At 45.8% G+C, this 26,728-nt stretch overlaps 1 protein-coding gene across 1 annotated transcript in view; it reads left to right on the forward strand.

Moving 5' to 3' along the window:
• The window catches only part of CALR3 (calreticulin 3), a 171,573-nt gene that overhangs the window by 125,039 nt on the left and 19,806 nt on the right, over positions 1–26,728 (forward strand). The window contains exons 6-7 of the mRNA XM_030219931.1: positions 10,104–10,217; positions 10,323–10,466. Coding sequence (XP_030075791.1) covers positions 10,104–10,217; positions 10,323–10,466 — 258 coding nt within the window. The remainder of the gene's footprint in view (positions 1–10,103; positions 10,218–10,322; positions 10,467–26,728) is intronic.

Here is a 26,728-nt window from a genome sequence, read left to right on the forward strand (position 1 = left end):
TGCAAAATCTTCCATGCTTCGCTAAGGTGGCGGGGACGTTGCAGCTTTCCATTGAGAGTGAAGAGCAGAGCAAAAGGGAAGGCCCACCGATAAGAGATCTTTTCCCTCAATAAGATTTCTAAAGCTGGCTTCATAAGACGCCTCTGGGAGAGCGTAAATTATTATTATTTATTACATTTGTACTCCACGCTTCCCACACACAGCAGGCTCAATGCTGCTTACACAGTAAATAGAATTACAAAGGATTGTAAGGAGAATATTATAAATTGTGATAAACATAGTAATAGTAAGGTTTTAAGAATATGTGAATTGAACATGGAAAGGTAAACAAGGTATGATAGGCAAAAGGAAAGAGATTGGGAGGGGTATGGTGTAGGGAAGATGAAGAAGAGAAGACTGGGGAATGAGTATAAGGAGTTTGGGAGACATGGTTTAAGGTATAATCATCTTCAGAGCAGGAGATGTGTGGGTGGGCTAAAAGGTTAGGTTGGGTCATTAGGATAAGCTTGCTTGAAGAGATGTGTCTTCAACATTTTTCTGAAGGGTAGATAATCATTAATTGTTCGGATGGATCTTGGTAGAGCGTTCCAAAGCTGGCTGCCCAAAAATGAGAAACTGGATGCATAGGAGGTTTTGTATTTAATTCCCTTGCAGTTAGGAAGCTGTAAATTGAGGTAAGTATGTGAGGACATTGAACTGTTTCTGATTGGGAGGTTGATTAGGTCATTCATGTAGCTAGGGGATTCTCTGTATATGATCTTATGAATCATTGTATGGACTTTGAAGTTTATTCTTTCTTTGATGGGGAGCCAATGAAGCTTCTCTCGAAGAGGTGATGCGCTTTCAAATCTTGATTTGCCAAAGATAAGTCTGACTGCCATGTTCTGGGTAGTCTGAAGTTTTTTCAGGATTTGGGTCTTACATCCTAAGAAAACACTGTTGCAATAGTCTACGTGGGTAATAACTGTGGATTGTACCAAGCTCCGGAAAGTGACCAAGGGAAGATATGATTTCACTCGTTTCAATATCCACATCATATTGAACATTTTTTTCGTGATGGCCTTGGCGTGGTTATCGAAAGATAAATGGCTATCTATCGTTACTCCAAGGATTTTTAGGTTGTTGGATATGGAGAGTTTAACGTCCAGGGTGCTGAGAGTAGTCGGAAGGAATGGAGAGTATTGAGATGAAAGGACTAGGCACTGTGTTTTCTCTTTGTTTAATTTCATCTTAAAAGCATTAGCCCAAGAGGTTAGAGTGGTCATACCAGTAGTTATTTTATCGGAGATTTCTAATAAATTGGATTTAAAGGGGATAAATATGGTGACGTCGTCAGCGTAGATGAAGGGATTAAGGCCATGTTTGGATAGTAACCTGGCCAGGGGAATCATCATAAGGTTGAAGAGTATCAGGGAAAGCGGAGATCCCTGTGGTACCCTGCATTCTGATGACCATGGGGATGATATATTTGTGGTTCCTTTGACTTGGTAGGATCTTGTGGTAATGCAGTTTTTTATCCAGTTGATGATGTTGCCGCCAATCCCAAGTTTGTCCAGAAGTTTAGTAAGGATGGTATGATCTACCATGTCAAAAGCGCTGGATAAGTCAAATTGTAGAAGGAGGATGTTGTTTCCAAGTGCTATTTCGTGTTTAAATTTGGATATTAAGGTAAGAAGGACCGTTTCTGTGCTGTGGGCAGAACAAAAGCCCGACTGCGACTCATGAAGGATGGAGAATTTCTGAATATATTCATTGAGTTGCGAGGTCACTCTGTTTTCCATCAGTTTAGTAATTTGAGGGATGGAGGCAATTGGACGGTAGTTGGTGATGACGTTTGTAGGTTTCTTTGGGATTTTTGGTATAGGTGTTAGTAATATGTTGCCATGTTTGTTGGGGAAGGAGCCTCGTTGAAGTAGGAAGTTTATGTGGGTGGTGAGATCTGAGATAAAGCATGTTGGGGCGCCTTTCAGAAGGTAATTGGAACAAGGATCAAGGTGGCAGTGAGACCTGGAGATTTTAGAGATGGTTTTAGCGACTTCTTCGGTGGTAAGGAGGGTAAAATTAGTCCAAGATCGGTCAGCCGGTACTTCATCTAATCCAGGGTCCAGTTCATCAAGAAAGGTGTCAACAGTGGAATTGTCATGGGAAATCGATTTGCGTAAATGAAGAAAGGTCCTGATAAATCATGACCCTAGCTTCATTATAAGCAACAAATGGAGTCTGGCGAGCACATTGCAGCAGCACACCCTAGCAATAGAAGAAGCAAACCTTGCAATGATATCTCGAGGTCTATTATCCATAGGCTTCCCAAAGGCTCTGTGGGCCCTTTCAATCTCAATTACTCCTGTAGAAGAATCTGCTCCCAGTAACTTTTCACATATCACATGAACAATTGTTGTAACATCCTCAGCGTTCCCATTTTCAGGGACACCACGAAAGCGGAGTTGTTCCAGCGCCCCCGATTCTCCAAATCATCTACTTTGTACTGAAGATCAGCATAAAGAGCAGAGACTTGCTTTAGCTTAGAGTCCATTTTCGTGGAATGCTCAGCCTGCTCTTCCACATGCCCCTCTAAGTCCTCAACATGGCTACCCAGCTCACGCAGATCCGAGCTTAGTAACGCCATACGTTCAAGAATTTCATCCTTTGAAGATTTAATTTCTTCTCGAATAACCTGCAAGGATTTCACCAACTCTTTCGGTATCTCCTGTGATAATGCAGCAGGGCGCGCCTCCGTCTGAGACACGTCAGAGTGTGAGAGCGGAGCCGGAGACACGTGGTGCCGCGGGCCTCTACTGGATTGCCTAGCGACTTGGCGCGCAGTCTCCTTGTGTATCTGCTTTGAAGTTTTACTTATGGTAGGCTTGAGTGTTGTTTACAATCACACCGGACAGAAAAGGGGAAGCGAATGGTGCGCTAATGAAGGCAAGGTAAGCCTTTAAAGGTAGGTAGGTGTGGGACCTCTCGACTCAAGCGGCCATTCAGCATTGTGACATCACTGTCACGCCCCTCAACTCCTCTTCGGCGGGATGCTCCGGCGGTGTGGGAACACCCGCTGTCGTAGCAGGTTCGGCGCTCCAGTCTGTGCGGCACTCCCCCTTTTTCCTCGGCGCGGTGCATGTGCCCGGACCGCCATGTTGCCCTATGTCCTGCCGGCTCTGTGCGCCTCCGGGGCTGGTCGGGACCTTCGATCCACCTCCTTGCTCTGCAGAGATTGGCCCTCTCCGCAGGCGGACTCCTCTTCTCAGACCACCTACCTATGGCAGCTCTTCTCTCTAGCTGATTCCTCTTAACATCTGAAGACCAGCACTACTTCTGGGATGCTTTCCCTCTGCCTCATTGCTTCGGCTTCTAATTGGGGTAAGCGTTTCTCTACCCTGTTTTCTTGCTTGTCTTGTTATCCTGATACTGACTCTGCCTGTACCTGGATTACTCTCGTGTCTGCAGCCTGCCTACTGACTTTGCCTGTGCCTGGATTACTCTCATACCTGCTGCCTGCCTACTGACTCTGCCTGTACCTGGATCACTCTCTTGCCTGCTGCCCGTCTGGCCATCACGCTCATCACCCAGCTTACTGCTCCATCTCGTAAGCCCTGCAGGCCGCCCGCACCTAGGGGCTCAACCTCTGGGGAACAGCAGTCAGCGCAGGTGAAACCCAGGGTTGTCTGGCCGCCAAGCAGAACCTGGTCCGAGTACCAGGCTTGGCAGCGCTGTACTTGGTACAAGAACTCACAGGTCTGACAGTAAGCCGAAGCCATGAGTTCGCTGGACAAACCCGACTTGGCAAATTTGGCCCAGGTTCTTCAGCAACAACAGGCCCAGCTGAATCGTCCGTCCAGAGTCCTGCAGGATGTTTGTTCCCAGTTGTCTACTTTTCAATCCCAACAGCAAGTTCCTGCTGCACTGTCCAGACCAATTTTACCCACTCCTGGGTTAAGGCTCCCTGAGCCTCCCCGGTTTGACGGTACCCCTTCCGCTTGTCGAGGGTTCCTCAACCAATGTGTTATGTTTTTTGAAATGCAACCCGGAGTCTTTTCCTCCGATAAGCACAGGATCACTTATATAATCTCCCTGCTCTCTGTACCAGCCCTGACTTGGGCCTCTCCTCTCTGGAAGCAGCGGGATCCTCTACTCACTGATCTTGGGGAATTCCTTCGCCACTTTAGGTTAATTTTCGACATGCCTGGACGTCCCTCCTCAGCAACCGGAGAACGTCTACGGATTCAACAAGGCAATTGCTCTGTAGGGGTATATGCAGTATGCTTTCGAACCCTAGCCTCCGAGGTGAGATGGAACCTGGAGGACCTCATGGCCATCTTCTGGCAGGGGTTAGCGGGCCAAATCAAAAACGAGTTGGCAGGCTGGGAACTTCCGACCACATTGGATGCCCTGATTACTCTCTGCTTCCGTATCGACGTTCGGTTCCAAGAGAGGACACAGGAACGTGCTGCTCAGTCTCAACCACAGAGACCATCGCCTTGGATGTCACGTTTTTCCTCTCCTAAGGGAGCTGCTGGCTTCACTCCTGGAATCTCCGAAGAGCTGATGGTTATCAGGCGGCATCGCCTCTCTGAGAAGGAGAGGGCTCACTGTCGGGACAATCAACTCTGCTTCTATTGTGGGCAGGCCGGTCATTTCCTGAGATATTACCCAAATAAACCAGGAAATGCATTGACCCAGGGCCCCTGAAGGGGGTGGCCCTGGGTCAAGTCTCACCTCTTCCGGATAATCTTGTCGCCGTCCTTATTTTCCTGAGCTGGGAGGAATTGTGTATTAGCACCATGGCCCTAATCGATTCAGGAGCCGGAGGGAACTTTATTGACACCAGTCTCCTAGTTCAGCTGGGAACCCACTCAATGGCCTGTAAACCTACGTTACAAGTGACCTCTGTTCAGGGATTGACATTACCCTACTCCATTACCCATGTCACTCGGCCATTGCAGATGCAAGTAGGAATCTTGCACAAGGAAGAGATTCAGCTTCTGGTTCTTCCCCGGGCCATCCATCCCGTTATTTTAGGCCTACCTTGGTTACGACAACACACACCAAGTATTAATTGGACCACTTGCGATATCGACAGTTGGGGTTCCCAATGCTTTGCTTCCTGCCTCATGCCGGTGGTTCCTCCTCCGAGGACTATCCCTGCCTCCCCTGGGGTCCTGCTTCCCTGTGATGCCTCCGTTCCTGTGGAATATCGAGACTTTCAAGATGTCTTCAATGCCCAGGAGGCTGATTCCCTTCCTCCGCATGGTCTGTTTGACTGCCCTATCGAATTACTTCCGGGCAAGACACTGCCTCAGGGTCGGCTGTATACCCTCTCCTGGGAGGAATCCAAAGTTATGCGGGAGTACATTCAAGAAAACCTCCAGAAAGGGTTCATCAGACCCTCCTCCTCCCTGGCGCGGGCAGGTTTTTTCTTTGTAACCAAGAAGGATGGCTCCCTGCGACCTTGTATAGACTACCGGGGTCTTTGGTCCGAATCTGACATGGGGACGAATGGAAGACCGCCTTTAATACCCATGAAGGACATTTCGAATACCTGGTCATGCCGTTTGGCCTTCGTAATGCACCTGCGGTCTTTCAGGAATTCATTAATTTCATTTTTCAAGATCTGTACTCTTCAGTCATAGTTTACTTAGACGATATTTTGTTTTTTTCTGCTTCTGTTCAAGACCACCCTCATCACGTCCGCTTGGTTCTCCAACGCCTCCGGGACCACCGCCTCTTCGCCAAACTAGAGAAGTGTTCATTTCACCAATGAGCCATTCCATTCTTAGGATATATCGTCTCTTCGGAGGGCCTCCAAATGGACCCCACCAAGCTCCGAGCTATCCAGGATTAGCCCATGCCCCAGGGTCTCCGGGCCTTGCAACATTTTCTGGGGTTTGCTAACTACTACCGGCAGTTCATCCATCAGTATTCGCTTATCACTGCCCCTCTTACCACACTGACCAGGAAGGGTGCTGACGTGAGGAACTGGACACCGGAGGCCCAAGAGGCCTTTGCCACCTTAAAACAAGCCTTCCTCTCCGCCCCTGTGCTTTGCAGCCCTGATATCAAAAGACCATTTATTTTAGAGGTGGATGCCTCTTCACTGGGGGCAGGGGCCATTCTGTCTCAAACCTCAGACTCTGGCAAGCGGCATCCCTGTTTCTTTTTCTCCAAAAACTTTTCTTCAGCAGAGCGTAACTGCACCATTGGGGACCTGGAATTGCGGGCCCTTAAATTGGCTGTTCGGGAATGGTGATATCTCCTGAAGGGGGCTTTGCACCCCATCACTGTAATCACCGACCACAAAAATCTCATATACCTTCAAGATGCTAAGAGACTAAACCCGCGACATGCACGCTGGTCTCTTTTCTTCGCCCGCTTTGACTTCCGCCTGGTATTTCGACCTGCTGAAAAGAATATTCAGGCTGATACGCTATCCAGGGCCTTCAACCCTCCCGAAGAACCCAAGGAATTCTACCCCATGCTTAATCCCGCCTGTGTTGCCTCCACAATGGTAGTTCCTTCTATCAACATGAAGACCTTTGTTCCACCCCAGTCCAGGAAGAAGGTTCTTAAATGGGGCATTCTTCCACGTTTGCTGGTCACTCCGGATTCTGCAAGACTTTTCAGTTAATTTCTCAGTATTATTCATGGCCACACATGGCCCAGGATATCTTACATTTTGTTTCCACCTGTCCCATCTGTGCCCAAAACAAATCCTCTCCTGGTAAGCCGTGGGGATTTTTACAGCCACTGCCAGTTCCACAGCTTCCTTGGCAAGAAGTATACATGGACTTTGTTACGGATTTACCACTGTCCCAAGGTCACATGGTCATTTGGGTAGTGGTGGATTGATTCTCCCATATGGCCCATTTCATCTCTATGAAGTCTCTCCCTACTGCCGCTACTCTTGCCAAGAATTTCATCCAGCATATCTTTCGTTTGCATGGCCTGCCTCTCCGGATCATAAGTGATTGGGGATCTCAATTTACTTCCAGGTTCTGGAGAGTCCTGTATTCCGCTTTAGGCATCACCAACCATTTCTCATCCGCTTACCACCCACAGACTAATGGCATGGTGGAACGGGTCAATCAAACCCTCAAGACCTTCCTGCGAATGAATACTAATAACGGTCAGGATGATTGGTCCACTTTACTTCCCTGGGCTGAATTCGCCTATAACAACGGGTTTCACATTGCCTCTCATACCTCATCATTTTTTACGGTATACGGGCGTCACACACGACTACCTCTCCCGATTCCTCAGACCTCAGCCTCGCCTCAACTCCAACAGACCCTCACTGATATCCAGGATGTTTGGAACAAGGTCCAGCAACATCTTCAGAGAGCCGCTGCTAAATACAAGCTTTTCGCAGATCGCAAGAGGTGGTCTCTGCTATGACCTTTCAACCTGGACAAAAGGTTTGGCTTAGCACCAAGTACTTAAGACTCCGGTTACCCTCCTTCAAGTTTGCTCCCCGATATATTGGACCCTTTTCAGTATGATTTCGGGTGGAAGCCGTCACTTATCATCTCCAGTTACCAAGTAACCTCAAGGTTCACGACGCCTTCCACGTGTCCCTGCTAAAGCCATTCTTGACCTCGAAATGGCACCCTGAGCCAAAAAAGATCATCGTTCCTGATACCAAGCCAGATCCAGAATTCGAGGTGGAAGAGGTCCTGAACTCCAAATGCCAAAGGGGACAACTGTTCTATTTACTATCATGGAAGCATTTTGGTCCCGAGGACAATTCCTGGGAGTCCGCGACCAATGTTCATACACCTGAACTGATCCGAGAGTTCCACGCTTGCTACCCATCTAAACCCAGACCAGGACGGAGAGGGGACCTTTCAGGGAGGGTACTGTCATGCCCCTCACCTCCTCTTCGGCAGCACGGGAACGCCCGCCATCGTAGCGGGTCTGGCACTCCAGTCGGCGCAGGTGAAACCCGGGGTTGTCTGGCCGCCAAGGAGAACCTGGTCCGAGTACTGGGCTCGGCAGCGCTCTACTTGGTACAAGAACTCACAGGTCTGACAGTCATTTCCTCCTTCTCTGTACCTTTTCTACTGCCACTATATCTTTTTTGAGATATGGTGATCAGAACTGCACACAGTATTCGAGGTGTGGTCGCACCATGGAGTGATACAAAAGCATTATAACATTCTCAGTTTTGTTTTCCATTGCTTTCCTAATAATTATTAACATTCTATTTGCTTTCTTAGCCGTCGCTGCACATTGAGCAGAGGGTTTCAACATATCATCAACAATGACACCTAGATCCTTTTCCTGGGCAGTGTCTCCTAATATGGAACCTTGCATCACATAACTATGGTTTGGGTTCCTGTTTTGCACATGCATCACTTTGCACTTGCTCACATTAAAAATCATCTCCCAGTCTCATAAGTCCTCTTGCAATTATTAACAACTTTGAATAACTTTGTGTCATCAGCAAATTTAATTACCTCACTAGTTATTCCCATCTCTAAATCATTTATCTATATACCCTTCTCCTTTGAGAATACTGACCATTTAACCCTACTCTCTATTTTCTACCTTTTAACCAGTTTTTAATCCACAATAGGACATTGCCTCCTATCCCAGGACTTTCTAATTTCCTCAGGAGTCTTTCATGAGGTACTTTGTGAAATGCCTTTTGAAAATCCAGATACACAATATCGACCGGGCTTACCTTTATCCACATGTTTATTCACCCCTTCAAGGAAATGTAGTAGATTGTTGAGTCAATATTTCCCTTGGCTAAATCCATGTTGACTTTCACATCCAGGTTTATGTATATGCTCTATATTTTGTTCTTTATAATAATCTCTACCATTTTGCCTGGCACCGACATCGGGCTCACCAGTCTATAATCTTCCAGATCACCTGTAGAACCCTTTTTAAAAATCAGTGTTACATTGGCCACCCTCCAATCTTCCTGTACCATACTTGATTTTAAAGATAAATTATATAATACTAGCAATAGCTCTGCAAGTTAATTTTTCAATTCTGTCAGTACTCTGGGATGTATACCATCCAGTCCAGGTGATTTGCTACTCTTCAGTTTGTTAAATTGCTGCATTACATCTTCCATGCTTACAAAGATTTGTTTCAGTTTCTCTGACTTGTCAGCATTGAATACCATTTATGGCACCGGTATCTCTCTCACAACTTTCTCGGTTCTCTCCTTGAATCCAACCAAACCAGTCCAGATACCCATCCTGTAAGCTGGACTGGTTTTGTTTCTTTTCCTCTGCTAAGCTTTAAAATTATTTCTTCAAACTCTGAAGGGTCCCTTGAGTGCCATGTTAAAAAAAAAAGTTAATAAAATCTTTGTATTCTCTCCTGAGATATTGTTTGAATAATAGTGGAAGTTTTTTGTTTTGTTAGTTGTTTTGTAAAAGAAATACTGGTGAGCTGTGCCTATGCACTGCCTTATATGGTACAGAACTCACAGCTCTTATGTATCTGTGTCAATCTGCTGGCTGACAGACATAACCCATCAGTTCTGAACTGAAAAAAGCCTGGCTGTTCTTCCAATGGAAGAAGCAACTATCCAACAAGTCACTCACAAGGATTAACACAGGATTTGCTTATACACAACGACCATTTGCAACTCCATCTGCAATATTTCCTTCAGTTAGTCACCCTTATCTTTTATACAACTCCTGTTATTCTGTTTTATCTGTCTGTATATCCCATCTTTGCTTACCCGCTCTGCTGTCTCTTAAGACGTTTTAATGTGTATTGTGTTGAAATTACAAGTAGCATACTGTGCCATAATGTGTACTGTTATTTTAATATTTTTACTGCTGTAAGTGTATTATGTCTATATGCAGGTTATACTTGCTGTACACCGCATTGGGTGAATTTCTTCAAAAGGCAATAAATAAATCCTAATAAATAAATTGTTAGGATTTAAAGATGTTGTTAGTGTTGCTTCAGTGAATAATCTGGTTATTATTCTCCTAAATTTTGACCAGATTTTCTTTTAACCATAGACAATGGAAATTTAAAATACATGGACATATGTTATATCAGTTTTCTGTTATGCATAATGTGAAATTGTCAAAGTTGTATGCAAGTTAAATAACCTTTTGTGGTATGTTTTTAAGGACTGGGACCAGCCCAAGTACATTATAGATACTTCTGCTAAGAAACCTAAAGATTGGGACCAAGAAATGGATGGAGAATGGGAGCCCCCTAGCATCAAGAATCCTGAGTTCAAAGTATAGAGATATTGATTTGGAATAATATTTTTGAGAGAATATTCCTTCACTTGGCATTATTTAGAGCATGTGTTTTCTTTCTGGTTTTGTTTTGTTCTTTTTCAGGGTGATTGGAAACCACGTCAGATTGATAATCCAAAGTATAAAGGAGTTTGGGTCCACCCACAGATTGATAATCCATATTACTCTCCAGACTTCAATATCTACAAATATGATGATATTGGGATCATTGGACTTGATTTATGGCAGGTCATTATTATTTTTTACTTATTTTGATAAACTGGAATTCAAGAGTTCGTTTTTTCTCGTCTTTGGAATAAAATCAGAAAATAAAAAGTCACTAGTTTTCTTCTTATGAAAAGCTACGGTTGCTGGAATTAGAGCTTCTTAATAGACACTGTTGCATAGATTAAGTAAAATGAAAGGATAAGGATAGATATAATGCTGCCTTACAGCTGCAGGTCTATGTTCAAGTCTGCTGTTTGATGGGACTGGCAGGGTCTGGAAAAAATGGACGGGTCTGGGGAAAGAGGGAAGGGAGACGGCTGCTGTTATTTTGATAACCCTTTCCAGCCATGGAGCAGCAGAGATCAGCAGTCTCTTTGCTCAGGGCCGCTGAGGGGGGGGGGCAAGATTTGCCCAGGCTCCAAGGAGGGCCTGGCGCCAGGGTCTGTCTGTGTCCTGCTCCTGTGTGTCAGGACCCAGGTGATTGCATTAACGCGATAACCTGGGTCCTGACACACAGGAGCAGGAGAGTGACAGACCGAGGGAGGAGTAGATTCAGAAAGGTAAGGTGGGGTGGGGGCAGCGCCAGGCTGAGTGGGGGGGCAGTGGCTGCCTGAGTTGGGGGGGCGGTGGTGGCGGCTGCAGCAGCCCTGCCCCGGGCCTGGCTCTGTCTCTGTCTCTCTGCGACCCTGTCCTTGCTTGTCCCAGGATAGCAAAAGTAATTAAGAGTCTCCCAAGAATACCATCTAAGGACCAATTAACACTAGATTGGGCCCAGAGCAAACATACATTTGTGGATCCTCATTTAGTTTTTATACTTTCCTACTGGGGATCTCCATTAGATTTTGTTAGCAACTTTTGGTAGTAGTTCAAAGTGAGTTACTTTCAGGTACTGTAAATATTCTCCTGTCCCTGGAGGGCTTACAATCTAAGATTGTACCTAGTCTTTCATATTCCCTTCCCAAGCTGCCCTCCCCCGATCACCTCTCCCGAAAGGAGTTGGGGAAAACAGTAGGGGCTAGTTCTGGGTGTAGTGGCAGTAGCAAGTGAGCATGGGGACTGATCAAATGCATGCTCATAAACTCCACTTCCTGCATAGACCTCAAAGGACCCTCAGGATAGTCCATTCAAAAATGTGGAACCTTACCCTTCAGGTTCCACATTTTTGAATGGAGACATTGTGTTTGGTGATTTCAGCAATGTGCAGCAGATAGTTCCTCACGGCAATATATCTCAAAGAAGCATACCTACAAAGTTCAGTTTGGAAGGCATATCAAAGTTTCCTAAGATTAACCATTCAGGGTCTCCACTACCAGTTCCAAGCACTTCCTTTTGGACTAGCCATGTCCTCCTAGACATTCTCCAGAGATATAGTGGTGATAGTGTCAGCTCTACACAGAGAATTCGAGTCCACCTATTTTTACACAATTGGCCATAAGAGTAAATTCAGACATGGAAAGTCAACAGGCTACTGCTAGGATAGTCCAGATGTTGGAACCTCTTGAATGGGGTATAAGGGGTTGGGGAGAAGTCAAACTGAGAGAGGGCTGAGACAGGGGCTCGAGGAAGAAGTATTCTTAAAGAAGAGAAAGTTTTACTCTCGGGTTCCTAGTACACAGGGAATTCGCCCCCTAGTAGCCAAAAGACCAGTTAGGATATTGAATAGGGGAAGGAACTACCATTCCCAGGATCCATCACTCTCTAGGCAAAACTCACAGGAATTGGAGGGCGGGGAAGATGATTGGGAAATGGTCTCTGATCAGGGTGATGAGGAACAGCTGGGGGAACCTTGTGGGGAGGAAGCATGATAAAAGGGAGACAGGGAAGGAATGTATGGCGATCTTAGCTCTGGCCCGGACTCCAGGGGGTAAAGTAAAAGGATTTCTATCTGCTGTGATACCAAAATTGTTGAAGACCGGGGAAAGAAGGTTTATGCACTGGGGAAGGAGCCTGTGGAAGAGGTTGGCCGAGTGAATTGCCTCTGAGGGCGGGAAAGTTAAAGGAATGGGGATATGGGAAAGAAATGAAATGGAACTGTTTTGTTGAACGTACCAGGGATAGTGTGATGAAATGCACGGATGTTACAAAGTTAATGAAGCTAGCAAAGTGCTGAAGAATTAAAGCAGGGTGTGTGATGAAATGCACTGATGTTACAGAGCTAATGAAACTGACAAACTGCTGAGAAGTTAAAGCAGTGTCAGAAGGAACTGGACACACATTAGGGCCTCCTAGAGAGGTATGCTGGACTATGTTAAAGGAAAAGGAGAACAATAAAGGTTATGAATTGTGTAATCAAAGATTAAGCCAAATAAATTCTTAACTTATTAGAAGCATTGGAGTTGCTGTGCGTTTGTGAGTGAAACCTTTTCTCAGGAGAACAGAGAGTAATGATCATTGGAGAAGAGGGCTGGAGCCCGAGAGAACTGAGTGAGGACAAGACGGTGGTCGAAGCTTCCTGGGAAACAGTGAATCTGAAAAAGCTAAGCGGTATCAGCCTTGGCCCGTTTGTGGAAGAGGGACCAGCTGACAGGGGTCATCAATTTTGAGGAAAGCAGATTAGAACCTACTCAGTGTATACAGTATATGGGTGCATGTTGCTATATCCGAAAGGGAACGATTTTCCTGCCCAAAAAGAGGACATTTAATTCCAGGCCCAGCTTCGGAAAGTGTTGCATGCCTGGGAGTATATGCAAGTTCTTGGTTCCATGGCAACCATGTTTGATTTGGTCCCATGGGCTCAGGCTCATATGTGAACTATGTAGTCATCATTTCTGAGTTGTCGATCAGTGCGGCATCAGTTATCCTGTTTGGCAAGGTGGATTTCAGAACGCCAGGCCTTATCCCAACAAGAACCTTTTTTGAATTTTACTGAAGCAGAGGTCTCTGTTCAAATGTTCCTTCCTTTCTTCCAAGGGTGGCATTGCCCTTCCATGTCAATCAAGTGGTGACATTGCCCTCTTTATGGTAGGAAGACTCTGGAGATGAATTTTGTCTTTTGCATAGAGAGCTGATACTATACCTAGAGGTGACCAATGGCTTGTACAGGTCGGACCGCTTGTTTGTGCTGTTCGGATGTGTAACGAAGGGTGAAGCCGCTTTAAAACCAACTATTGCACACTGACTTGAAGAAGCAATGATGTCAGCTTATACATTTTCAAAGGTTAGGTGCTTCCTAAAGACCTCGGTCTTTGTTACTTATTCACCACCCATCCTGATATCTAACTTTTTTAGAAAATTACCTCTGCTCTTCTACGTAACCATAAGAAAAAAATTATCCCTTGACCCACCCCATAATTGTTTGAGTTATGCCCTTGATGTTTTGATATTTATACCAATACTTTACTGAAAGTCCTTTTACAAAGGTGCATTAGTGTTTTTAGCATGCGCTAAAAATAAACACTCACTAAATGTTAGTCATCTATATATTTCTATGGGCATCGCTAGCGTTTAGCGCATGCTAATGATTAGCATGCCCTAAAACCACTATCGTGCCTTTGTAAAAGGACTCCTGAGCTATAGTTGTACCATATATGATTCACCCATTGATGTCTCTCTGCCCAGCCTTCTTTGCCTCCACTGATGAGGTGGTAAGCTGGAAGCAACTTTTGCCTCCACTGATGAGACAGTAAGCAGGAAGCAACTTTTGCTTCTCTCTCCCCCCCCCCCCCCCCCCCCCCCCCCCCCCAGTATTTATGCCCTATGTGGTTACACTGTTCACATAGCCCTTGATACAGCATTGATTTGTACATATTCTTCCAGGTTTGCTCACAGTTCAGGTATAGTAATATAATATTTTGCTTTTCTCAGGGTACAAGAGCTTATCAATTGATTTCTGAGTACTGTTTTTGTCCTGGTGATTTGAGCCCTAGCAGCCTGCAAACTGATGCAAGAAGCCTGGAATCTTGCTGTAACAGGAGATCAGCCCACAGATTGCTACCCTGGGAGCCCAACCAATTAGGATCCTGTTTCACAGGAGAAGATGACCCGGAGATCACCGCCCTGAGGCCTAGCAATCCTGCTGCCCCAGACCATATATGCTGCACAGGGCCTGTAGCTGTTATGATCGTGGTCAGAACCCCTCTCAAACTTACCTTTTTCCTGGGGGTCAGCTTCTTAGCTGGCTTCTGTTTCTTTTGTCTGTCCTTTCTGAGCTAGCTCTCTCTCTCTGTGCTGGCAGCTTCCAGCAGCATGACTCTAATTGTTTCACTTTACTACAACTGTGTGTGTGGACTGAGTTAGCTCTACCTCTCTTTGGGTGTATTGGCTTCAAGTGCTTCACGGTGCTGCATTGGTGTGGGTTGGGCCTCTCTGGGTTTCAGTGTGCTGTATGCCTAGGTCTAGGGAGTGTGACATCATCTGGGAGGGCCTTGATAAGGAAGTTGTGTTCTTTCCTTCAGGGCCTTTGCAACGTTTGCTTTTGCTACAATTGCTATAGGGCCAGGTCAGTGTTAGTGCAGTGTGCACTTGTGACTTGTATGTGTTTAGCTCCCCTGCTTTTTCCCTTGTGGCTCCCCTGCTTCCCCTTCTGTGGCTTTAGAAGCTCTTCTGTGCTTGGGGGTTAGTAGCCTTCTGTGTTTGGGGCTTTAGAAGCCTTCAGTGTTTGGTGCTTTGGAAGTACTTCTGGTTCTGCTGTGTTTAAAACACTTCTGCTTTGCTTGTGTTAGTTTCCCTGCTTTTCCCTCTTGGCTCCCCTGCTTTCCCTCTTGTTGCTGATAGAAGTACTTCAGGTTTTGGTGCTGTTAGGAGCACCTTTGGTAGCTTTGTATTGTACTTTCCTGCTTTTCCCTTGTGGCTCCCCTGAAAGTGTTGGTTAGGGGTTAGTATCCAAGCGGTGGCTGCGGTGAGCGCTGAAGCATCAGAATCCAGAGATTGGGAGTCACTCATATCAATCCATGCATCATCATTCAAGTCCAGCGGCTCGTCGTCTACCTTACCAGTATGGGGAACGAGACAATATTCCTTGCAAGACTTGCTGCAGTCCAGGATCTCACCACTTCCCCAATCAAAAGTTGGATTGTGCCTTTGTAGCCAAGGTAGTCCCAACACGATGGGTTGTATGGCCATCTGGAGGACATAAAGTAAAATCTCTTCCTTGTGGTCACCAATACGCAGGTGCACAGGACCTGTTTGTGTGCTGATGTATCCCTGCGTGTTGCCATAGACTGAGAGTAGCAGAATGATCTTAGATAAACTTTGTGTAGGAATATTAAATTGACGGACCAGGGACTCACTTATAAAATTCCCTCCTGCCCGGAATCCACAAAGACTTCAGTATGCTCCTCTCCTTGGTTTAACTCAAGTACTGCTGGTAATAACACTTGATTACAAACTAAGGCCAGACATAAGCCCACTATGGTACCTGCGGTCAGCTTCTGATCTGAAGGTCCAGGTTTATTCGGGCACCGGTCTGCATAATGTTCCGTAACACCGCAATACAGACATAGATTAAGGGTCCGCCGTCTCTGTTTCTCTTGCACCGTGAGAGGGGTATGACCTAGTTGCATGGGTTCTACTGGTGGTTGGGAGAGGACCTCCTGCGGATGAGGAGCCTGTGGTAAAACTCGATGACTAGGTGTCTTAAGCCCAATCTTTTCTAAGGATCGCCGTTCTCGGCCACGCTCCTGGAATCGAATGTCAATCAGGTTACAAAGTTTAATAAGGTCATCCAACCGGGTGGGAAGTTCACGTCTGGCCAGCTCATCCTTAATTTGCGGTGCCAACCCCTGCCAAAAGGTCGCGTCCAGACTTTCATTGTACCAGTCTAATTCAGAAGCCAAGGTGCGGAACCTAATCGCATAGTCACCCAGGGTTTGTGTTCCTTGCTTGAGTCTCAGGAGGGCAGAAGTTGCAGAAGTAACCTTCCCAGGTTCTTCAAAAACTCGCTTAAATTGATCCAGAAAACCACGGAGATCATGTAGCACCGGATCGTCCTTCTCCCAAAGAGGAGATGCCCAGGCTAAGGCTTGACCGGACAATAGGGACATGATATAAGCTATCCGGGTTCTCTCAGTAGGGAAATCTTGGGACTGGAGCTCAAAAATTATTTCACACTGGTTGAGAAAACCTCTACAGTCTTTGGGATTACCATCATATCTAGGTGGTGACTTCAGATGGATCCCTGAGGGAACCGGAGCTCTTGCTGGGACTGAACCTGAACTTGAAACATCTGCTGCCACTTTTAGGGATGCCGACATAAGTCTCTCTAACTGGTCTATATGAGCCCCCAGGACATGGAGGCCGTTGTTCACCTGCGCCAGCTGCAGATTGAGCGCCTGCCAAGACGGGTGACTCCTCCGAGCTCATGGCCTTTGCAATCTGTCAGGTTTCTCGCAGAACCTCTGGGTAGTGAGCCCTTGGACCACTGCCGCAGAGCGACAGCAGCAGGAGAATCACCCAAACACAAGACAAGGTAAATAGACGTTTATTCCCCTCCCAAAGCCCCCTCCCCAAGTGCATTCATCCCCTCCCAAAAGCTGCCCTTGAAGACCGCCCCCAAGCGCATCTCATCACCTGTCAGGTTTCTTGCAGAACCTCTGGGTAGTGAGCCCTTGGACCACTGCCGCAGAGCGACAGCAGCAGGAGAATCACTCAAACACAAGAGAAGGTAAATAGACGTACTGTCAATCCCAGGCCAGGAACCACCGGACAGGAACTGCAGCTGAGGCAATACACGCTGGGGTCTCCAGACAGGCAGCAGACAGTAGGAAAGTCCAGAAGCAAGCTGGGTCTCTAGGCAGGCAGCAGACAGTAGAATAATCCAAAACCAAGCCGGGTCTCTAGGCAGGCAGCCGACAGTAGAAAAGTCCAGAAGCAAGCCGGGTCTCTAGGCAAGCAGCAGACAGTAGAATAATCCAAAACCAAGCCGGGTGTCTAGGCAGGCAGCAGACAGTAGAATAACCCAAAAGGCTAGCAGGGTCAAAGCTGAAAACTAAAGCACTGCAACTAACTCTCATCAAAGGAAAACTCCTCTGAGGACCTCTGTTGCAAAGGCAAACCAGAAAGTCCCAGGTGCTTGATAAAGGCACTCCCAGCTGAGGTCATGAAGAAGGGTGAGGCTTGACAGCAGAGCATGGCTTGGCAAGAACAGGATCCCGGACCGGATCTGGCTTGACTGGAATGGGACTCAGGATTTTCCCCCAGGCGTCAGGATTTTCCAGCCGGCCAGACTTGACTGGAGCTACCCCAAAGCAAGCCCAGCATGGAATATGGTCACAAACGTGACATCACCCATCTGCAAGCCCCCACCTCCACCCCTGTGTAGTCCCCCCCCCCCCCCCCCCCGGGCCTTTCTGAAGGATGGACGGGCTTTTGACTGGCTCCAGTGCAGCATAGCCTCGGAAGAAGTGTCCGTGCCATGCGGTTTGCCGGTCGGAGGGAGGTTGATATTTTTTCACCAAAGGTGGCCTCTTATAACCTCCGACAGGTGGGTTCTTCAAATAGTCCGGTTAGGATACACTCTCAATCTGGTATCCAAGCTTCCAAATTGCCCACCGGGAGCTCAGTCCTTCAGCTCCCAGCACAAGCAGGTACTTGCAGAGAAACTCTCTGCCCTTCTGAAGGCCAATGCGGTCGAACCCGTTCCACCAGGGGAAGAAGGCTGGGATTCTATTCCAGGTACTTCCTTGTACAAAAGAAAACAGGGGGGATGCGTCCCATCCTAGACCTAAGGGCCCTGAACAAATTCCTAGTCCGAGAAAAGTTCAGGATGGTTTCTCTGGGCACCCTTCTTCCCATGATTCAGGAAAACAATTGGCTATGCTCTCTGGACTTAAAGGATGCCTATAGTCACATCTCGATACTCCCATCTCACAGGAAGTATCTTCGATTTCGGTTCAGAACTCGACACTTTCAGTACTGTGTACTGCCTTTTGGCCTCGCATCTGCGCCCAGGGTCTTCACAAAGTGTCTGGCAGTTGTCGCAGCATCGCTACATAGACTGGGAGTGCATGTGTTCCCTTATCTCGACAATTGGCTGGTGAAGAGCACCTTGGAGGCAGGGGCTCTACAGTCCATTCAGATGACTTTTCGACTGCTGGAGCTACTGGGGTTTGTAATCAGTTATCCCAAGTCCCACCTTGTCCCGGTACAGAAATTGGAGTTCATTGGAGCTCTGTTGGACAAACGGACATCTCAAGCTTATCTTCCCCAGGCAAGGGCAGACAATCTCCTGGCCCTAGTGTCCTTGGCTCGAGTGTCTCAACAAATCACAGCTCGGCAGATGTTGAGACTTTTAGGGCACATGGCTTCTACAGTTCATGTGACTCACATGGCACACCTACTAATGAGATCAGACCAATGGACCCTAGCTTCCCAGTGGTGTCAGGCCACAGGGGATCTAGAGGATGTAATCCATCTCTCCACCAAGTTTTGCAGATCCCTTCAGTGGTGGACCTTTCGATCCAATCTGACTTTGGGACATCCATTCTAATTCCTCAGCCACAGAAAGTGCTGATGACGGATTCATCCCTCCTAGGGTGGGGAGCTCATGTAGATGGACTTCACACTCATGGAGCTTGGTCCTTTCAGGAAAAAGATCTTCAGATCAACCTCCTAGAATTATGAGCGATCTGGAACGCTCTCAGAGATCGGCTGTCCAACCAATTCAGACAGACAATCAGGTTGCTATGTATTACACCAACAAGCAGGGGGGCACCGGATCTTGCCCTCTGTGTCAGGAAGCCGTCAGGATGTGTCTTTGGGCGCATCATCATGGCATGCTTCTCCAGGCCATGTATCTGGCAGGCATAAAAAACAGTCTGGCCGACAGGTTGAGCAGGATCATGCAACCTCGAGTGGTCTCTGAACATGAATGTTGTCCACAAGATCTTCTGAGAGTGGGGCACCCCCTCGGTGGATCTTTTTGCCACTCAGATCAATCACAAAGTCCCTCAATTCTGTTCCAGACTTCAGGCCCACGACAGACTAGCGTCAGATGCTTTTCTCCTGCACTGGGGGACAGGCCTTCTGTATGTGTATCCTCCCATACCTCTAGTAGGGATGACTTTGCTGATACTCAAGCAAGACCGGGGAGATTGGAGTGTTTTCCAACCCTCATCACCCAGAACGAGGGGTCACTTCTACATCCCAACCTCCAGTCTCTGGCTGTCACGGCCTGGATGTTGATAGCTTAGATGTTGCCTCCTTGGGTCTTTCAGAGAATGTCTCCCGAGTCTTGCTTACTTCCAGAAAAGATTCCATGAAGAGATGTTACTCTTTCAAATGGAGGTTTGCCGTCTGGTGTGACAGCAAGGCCCTAGATCCTTTTTCTTGTCCTACACGGACCCTGCTTAAATACCTTCTACACTTGTCAGAGTCTGGTCTCAAGACCAACTCAGTAAGTGTTCACCTTAGTGCAATCAGTGCTTACCATCAGCGTGTAGAAGGTCAGCCTATCTCTGGACAGCCTTTAGTAGTTAGTTTCATGAGAGGTTTGCTTTTGTCAAAGCCCCTAGTCAAACCTCCACTAGTGTCATGGGATCTCAATGTCATTCTCACCCAGCTGATGAAAGCTCCTTTTGAGCCACTGAATTCCTGCCATCTGAAGTGCTTGACCTGGAAGGTCATTTTCTTGGTGGCTGTTACTTCAGCTCGTAGGGTCATTGAGCTTCAGGCCTTGGTAGTCCATGCACCTTATATCAAGTTTCATAATAACAGAGTAGTCCTCCGCACTCACCCTAAGTTCCTGCCAAAGCTGGTGTCGGAGTTCCATCTGAACCAGTCAATTGTCTTGTGAACTTTCTTTCCATGTCCTCATACCCGCCCTGGCGAAAGCAGTTTGCACACCTTGGACTGCAAGAGAGCATTGGCTTTTTACGTGGAGCGGACAAAGCCCTACAGACAGTCCGCCCAATTGTTTGTTTCTTTTGATCCCAACAGGAGGGGAGTTGCCATCAGAAAACGCACAATCTCCAATTGGCTAGCAGATTGCATTTCCTTCACTTATGCCCAAGCTGGGCTGTCTTTGGAGGGCCATGTCACGGCTCATAATGTTAGAGCTATGGCTGCGTCAATAGCTCACTTAAAGTCAGCCTCCATTGAAGAGATTTGCAAAGCTGGAACGTGGTCATCAGCAGGATACCCAACACGACAGTCGGTTTGGGCAGTCGGTGCTGCAGAATCTGTTTGGGGTTTAGAATCCAACTCCACCCTCCTAAGCCCATTTCTTTTCTGTTCCAGGCTGCACGCTCACTTAGTTGTGTTTCTTTTCAGGTCAATCTTACTTATGTCCTTGCCGTTGCGAGACCCAATTGACCAATGTTCTTTGTTTTGAGTGAGCCTGGAGGCTAGGGATACCCCATTGGTGAGAATTATCAATCTGCTTTTCCTCAGAGAAAATGAGGATAAATACCTGTAGCAGGTATTCTCCGAGGACTGTGGGCTGATTATTCTCACATACTCTCCCTCCTCCCCTTTGGAGTTGTTCCAGTTCTATATTTTGCTTTTTATTAAACTGAGTAGGGGCACGCTTACGTCGCAGGCGGGAAGCTGTTCGCACATGCGCACTGTGCTCACCCCGCGCGACGGGTGTTTCCAGAGACTTCTTTTTTTGCTTTTGGAGTTTGTTCCGGTCTCCTGGGGCGTCACGGACGACAACCCATTGGTGAGAATAATCAGCCTGCTGTCCTCGGAGAATACCTGCTTCAGGTATATATCCTCATTTTATGCCGTGATCCATAGGTTGGATCAGAGAGGTAGTGTTTGGTGGCAGGAAGACCACCTTGACGTTAGACAGCCTGACATCATCACTGTGTGCAGTACAATTATCACAAAGCAACAAAATCTGACGCTTTTGTGCACGCATTCTAGGGTCTAACTTCTTTAGCCACTGCTTCCAAATTTCCCCAGTCATCCATTAATTTGCGTTAGCCTAGTATGATACAGGAAGTCGCTTAACATTCTTGAAGCAACGGGGCTGTTTGCTCTTTCCAATGATGAGTGGTTCCAACTTCTCACTCCCATCCATATTGCAGCAAAGCAGCATCGTCAGTCGGTCCTTCGTTTTACTTCCTGTAGTTTCAGCTTGTTTGAATGCAAGTGTTCCATCAGGGATCGCTCACCAGTAGAGACCGTTTTCGTCAGCATTGAAAATGTCACGAGGTGCAAACTTGTTCAAGATGGTAGGAAGAACTAAAAAAAAAACAATTTTCAGCACCAAAGTCATCAGCGTCTTGTTTTTCACCATGCTGTTTCTTGAATTTTATGTTGTTCCTCTCCTTCCATCTTTCCAACCATCCAACAGTGGCTTTGAATTCAAGACTTTCAGCTAGCTGATTAGCTTTCTCCATAAGCAGTGGACCACTGACAGGAAACTGTCTGCTCCTGACTCGAGAAAACCTTTGAAGAACAGCATCTTCTACCTCCTCAGCTTTTCCCGCCCGTTTTCGTTTCCGGTGTGGATTTGTATTGTTTTGCCAGTCTTCCAGAAGCTGGTCTTTCTGCTTCAAGACACGTGAAATGTGACTGGGATTGATACCTTATTCTTTAGCAATAGATGCTTGACTTTGTTTGTTTTCTCATTTTTTAAGAACTTCTATTCGTTCAGCCAGTGTTAAAGTCTTACAGTTGCACGACGATGATGACGACGACGACTCCAGTGTACACTCTAACAACATTCTTTTGCTTCTTCTGCCTGTGGCAGTTAACCAATGAGATTTCAAATTTACTGCCCCTTTGTCACGCGCCAATTGGCTTTCATATTCCGCACGTGCGCTTATACGGAGTCTTTCCCGCAGAGGAGCGGTCTTAAACCATGCATAGAAGTGAATTTTGCACTTATCAGTGGTGCGCTAAACCGAAGTTTGTCCCCATAGAAATGGATGGTGCCAAAAACGGGACCGAAGTACGGCATGCAGTTAAACAGAGCATGCACTTATCCGACGTACACTTAAATGGAGTGCACTGTATTTAGTTTTTATTATTATGTTTCAACTCTTTTTATTAGAAATCCCAGACAATATACAATACTTATGTACAATGTTCTTTTTTTTCCAGCATTGCAGGCGGAGCACTTCCTGGGTATCAGTGTAGAACAGGAATAGGTCTCATGCTGGTTTTTTCACATATTTCTCAGGATTGATGTAAACAACAATGATTGGTGGAAAAGTATTTCATCACACGGTTTATACCTTAGAGTGCTGTGTGGTTCTTGGACTGAAGAGCTGAGTAGAACCCTGAACTGATGAGAGAATCTGACCTCCCAAACCACTGGATCGCTATTCCAGACCACAGACCCACTCCCAAGCTCAACTGCAGGCAAACTGGAATGGATGAGTGAGCTTTTCACCTGTTTTGATGCACGGAGCGCCTAGTTTGCTTTTAAGTGGACATTTCACTGCAGTCTAAGAGAGGAGAGTTCCCTTGGGAAGATGTCAGAGACAGCTTGTACAGAAAGATAAATAGTACAAACAAAAATGCATTAATATTGAATGGTTTGGAAAACTGCATATACTTTACCTATTTGCACATCTGAGATTCGTCATATCAACCATGTATTCATTGAACAGTCCAGGGACTGTGCATAAGCAAAACAAAAAAATTAGTTGACTACCCAGAAAGCTCCAGAGATATGACCAAAAAAAAGATTTGTGTGTGAAGCCCTTTGGTTTTTAAAAAGAAATGCTGTATACAACCTGGTATACACTCAGCATTTGAAGTCCTTTGCTTCTTTAAAATGAAACATTACACGCTATCTGGGAGGACAGTCAACAGAGAGAGAGTCAGACTTAAGCTCTGTTCCGTCTTGAAGAAGCAGGCCAGCCTGCCTCTTCCTTCTTCGATCAAGCTCCGGAGAGATCTTAGATGCCTGGAACTATTCACACTGTGGAGCAAATGACTGTCCCAGCACAGTTAATTCTTCCGGCAACAGTACAGCATCAAATAAACCATCAGGGAGCTTAATCTACACACTGCTGGGCATTTACACTGGTACTCTGAATCTGAAAACTTCTGACCCAGTGCCAGTGTTGCATGTGTGACACCTCTCTGTTAACTACCTGAAAGCGCTCTGAAGTTCCCCCCTCCCCTATGCCTCCCCTCTGTCTCCAACCGAAGCCAGATATAGGAGCCTGAAGATTCCCTGGGCAATGAGGGCGGGAAGCAACTAATTGCCAGGAGATAGATCAAAGGAGGATCCTGACTCAGAGCTACTCTCCCCCCTCCCATCTGCTTTGCTTGCTAACTTATCATTGAAACCGGATCCAATACTGATCTCAATAGCTGAAAGGCAAGCTGAAATAGCACACAAGACCAGAACACCAGACTTCACACCAAAGAACAAAGTCCTATCACGCATCTAATCATCAGAACACAGTCTTATTAGTAGCCACAGTGAATAGAAACCAAAATGAATACCTTCAAACTACTCCTAATAATCTACTCCTTAACAATAATAATAACGTAAAGCACAAATTATTAAGAAACTTCAAACAGCCCAAAACACGGCAGCCAGACTCATTTTTGGAAAAGCGAAATATGAAAGCGCCAAACCCGTCAGAGAAAAGCTACATTGACTCCCACTAAAGGATCGAATTACCTTTAAAATCTGTACCTTGGTTCATAAAATTATTCATGGAGAGGCCCCGATATATATGTTTGACCTTATTGATCTACCAGCAAGGAATACAAAAAGTTCATCATTTACATTCCTGAACCTTCACTATCCCAATTGTAGGGGACTTAAATATAAATCAATATATGCATCTAGCTTCTCCTGTATTTGCACGCAACTTTGGAATGCACTGCCAAATGCTATAAAAACAACACACGACTTGACAGCCTTCCAGAAACTATTAAAGACTAACCTGTTTAAAGAGACTTAACAAAAGGATCCTTCTTAAAAATATGACATCCATACTGTACCAGAATTAGTTACATTGAACTATTCCTTTTTGGTTACTTATCACATTGTTTCGATTGGACGATTTTCACTACCCTTGTTCTCAAATACCTGAAACGAATAGTTTAGCTATTTTCTTCTAATTTTATTGTGCATTTTCTATACTCTTACTGGAATATTACTCTGTATTTCTATTCCAGAAATGGCGATTGTCATTACGGTATTTGTAAGCCACATTGAGCCTGCAAAGAGGTGGGAAAATGTGGGATATAAATGCAGAAAAATAAATAAATCCACTTAACACTAACCACAACCCACTTGCAGAAAGCAACATTATACCCATACTACACAATCATCAAAGATTGATCAGATATACCACACCTCATCAAATTGACAACAACTTAAGCAAAGGAAGAACACCAACATGCGGACAATCTCAACAGAAGGGAAAGAAGGGTCCAAACAAACCCACCTTAACAAACAAACGACAACTAATAAAAGTCCACACAACACCAAACACAGAAGACCCATTCCAAACAATCCAAGTGGGCTACATCAATGCCAGATCCGCTGTAAATAAAACAGCAATACTAACAGACTGGATCATGTCAGAAAACCTTGACCTACTCTTCATCAACGAAACCTGGATCCATGACCAAAAGGACCCTATAATCCTAGACCTGTGCCATCCAGGATACAAAATCACACACTGGACCAGAAAGGAAAAGAGAGGCGGAGGCATAGCATTAATCTATCGATCCCACTTTACCACTGAAACCACTGCCGAGTCCATAACACCTCAGCTTGAAATTGCCTCAATCAGAATCCACAACAAAACCCTATGCGATCATTTGAACTGTGTCTTGTTTTACAGACCTCCAGGCAATTGGAACGAAAGCCAGACTAACTTCATGGACTTCATATCAAACACATGTGTAACCAACTCCAATATACTAGTACTAGGAGACATCAACCTTCACTTAGAAGACCAAAACTCTATCAGCGCACGAGAATGTAAGGAATTCCTCCACTCACGTGATCTCAATTGGCCACAAATGCAAACTACCCACATCAAAGGGCACACACTTGATCTCATCTCACACAAACTTTCAACAGACCAGAACATAATAATAACAGATATTAAATGGACAGAAACACCCTGGACCGATCACTACAAACTAAACTTATCCCTACATTGGTGGAAGAAAGGTTCATACCGAATACAAGAACACACATCCTACAACACAAGAGGTCAAGTAGACATGAAAACATTCTGGCATCTGATATACAATAACAAATGGACAGCACAAACAGACTCCGTAAACTACCTCATAGAATGGGATAAAAGATGCAAAAGCATACTAGATGAAATAGCACCCTTACGAACAAGAACTTCACCTAAGCATAACTCGATACCATGGTTCAACGATGAATTGAAAAAGCTAAAAACACAATCCAGGAAACTCGAATGAGCATGGAGAAAAACTAAAGATGAACATACACTCAACATATGGAAACAAATGCAAAGAAAATACAAATATGCAATACATCCAAAAGATCATACTATAAAACTAAAATAGGGACAGATTACAAAGACACGAAGAAACTATACCAACTCATGAACAAACTCCTAGACACCAACTTGATCACTACAATGAATACAGACATCCCATCTGCAGATAAACATCCCATCTGCAGATAAACTTGCTAAGTATTTCAATGAAAAAATTGTAAACCTGCACAACACGCTACCTCAGGACAACACTGACATAGAAAACTTCCTTAATGAGCTGGACCCAACCATTGGAGAATACCCGGCTGACCAAACCTGGTTAAACTTCGCCCTCCTTACTGTCGAAACAGTTACCCAGGCGATTAGCAGGTTCTCCAACACTCACTATAAACTAGATACCTGTCCCAGCTACCTAATGAAATCCGCCCCTGACCACTTCATAACAGACCTCACATCCCACCTAAATTACATGCTTCAGCAAGGTCTCTTCCCTAAGGAAAATGGCAATATCCTACTCACCTCGATACCAAAAGATACCAAGAAAAAAAAACAAATGAAATCACTAACTACCAGAGGAGCTGTTGCCAGGCTGCAGCACTCCACACCAGACGGCACCTTTGCTGTCGCTGAGAGTGGACCGGTTAACCGGGTGCCCGCCAACCCGACAAGGTGAGGAGACGAACAGGAGTGCGGCACATGAGGTGCAATACCAAGGAGGACAGGTGGGAGAGACACCATTCCCAGATAGTTACTAAAAATCCTATCTCTAACTGATCATCGTGAGCTCCTGGAACTCCCATTGGACCTCACTACTGAACTCGGCCCACTAACAACCCAACTGCACTGATACCAAATGAATACCTTCAAATTACTCCTAACCATCTACTTCTTATCACTGATCCGCCTAACGCTTACCTCCCTACCTGCAGAAAACAACAT

Source organism: Microcaecilia unicolor, chromosome 11 (genome assembly GCF_901765095.1).
Source record: "Microcaecilia unicolor chromosome 11, aMicUni1.1, whole genome shotgun sequence".
In the NCBI taxonomy this organism is placed as follows: Eukaryota; Metazoa; Chordata; class Amphibia; order Gymnophiona; family Siphonopidae; genus Microcaecilia; species Microcaecilia unicolor.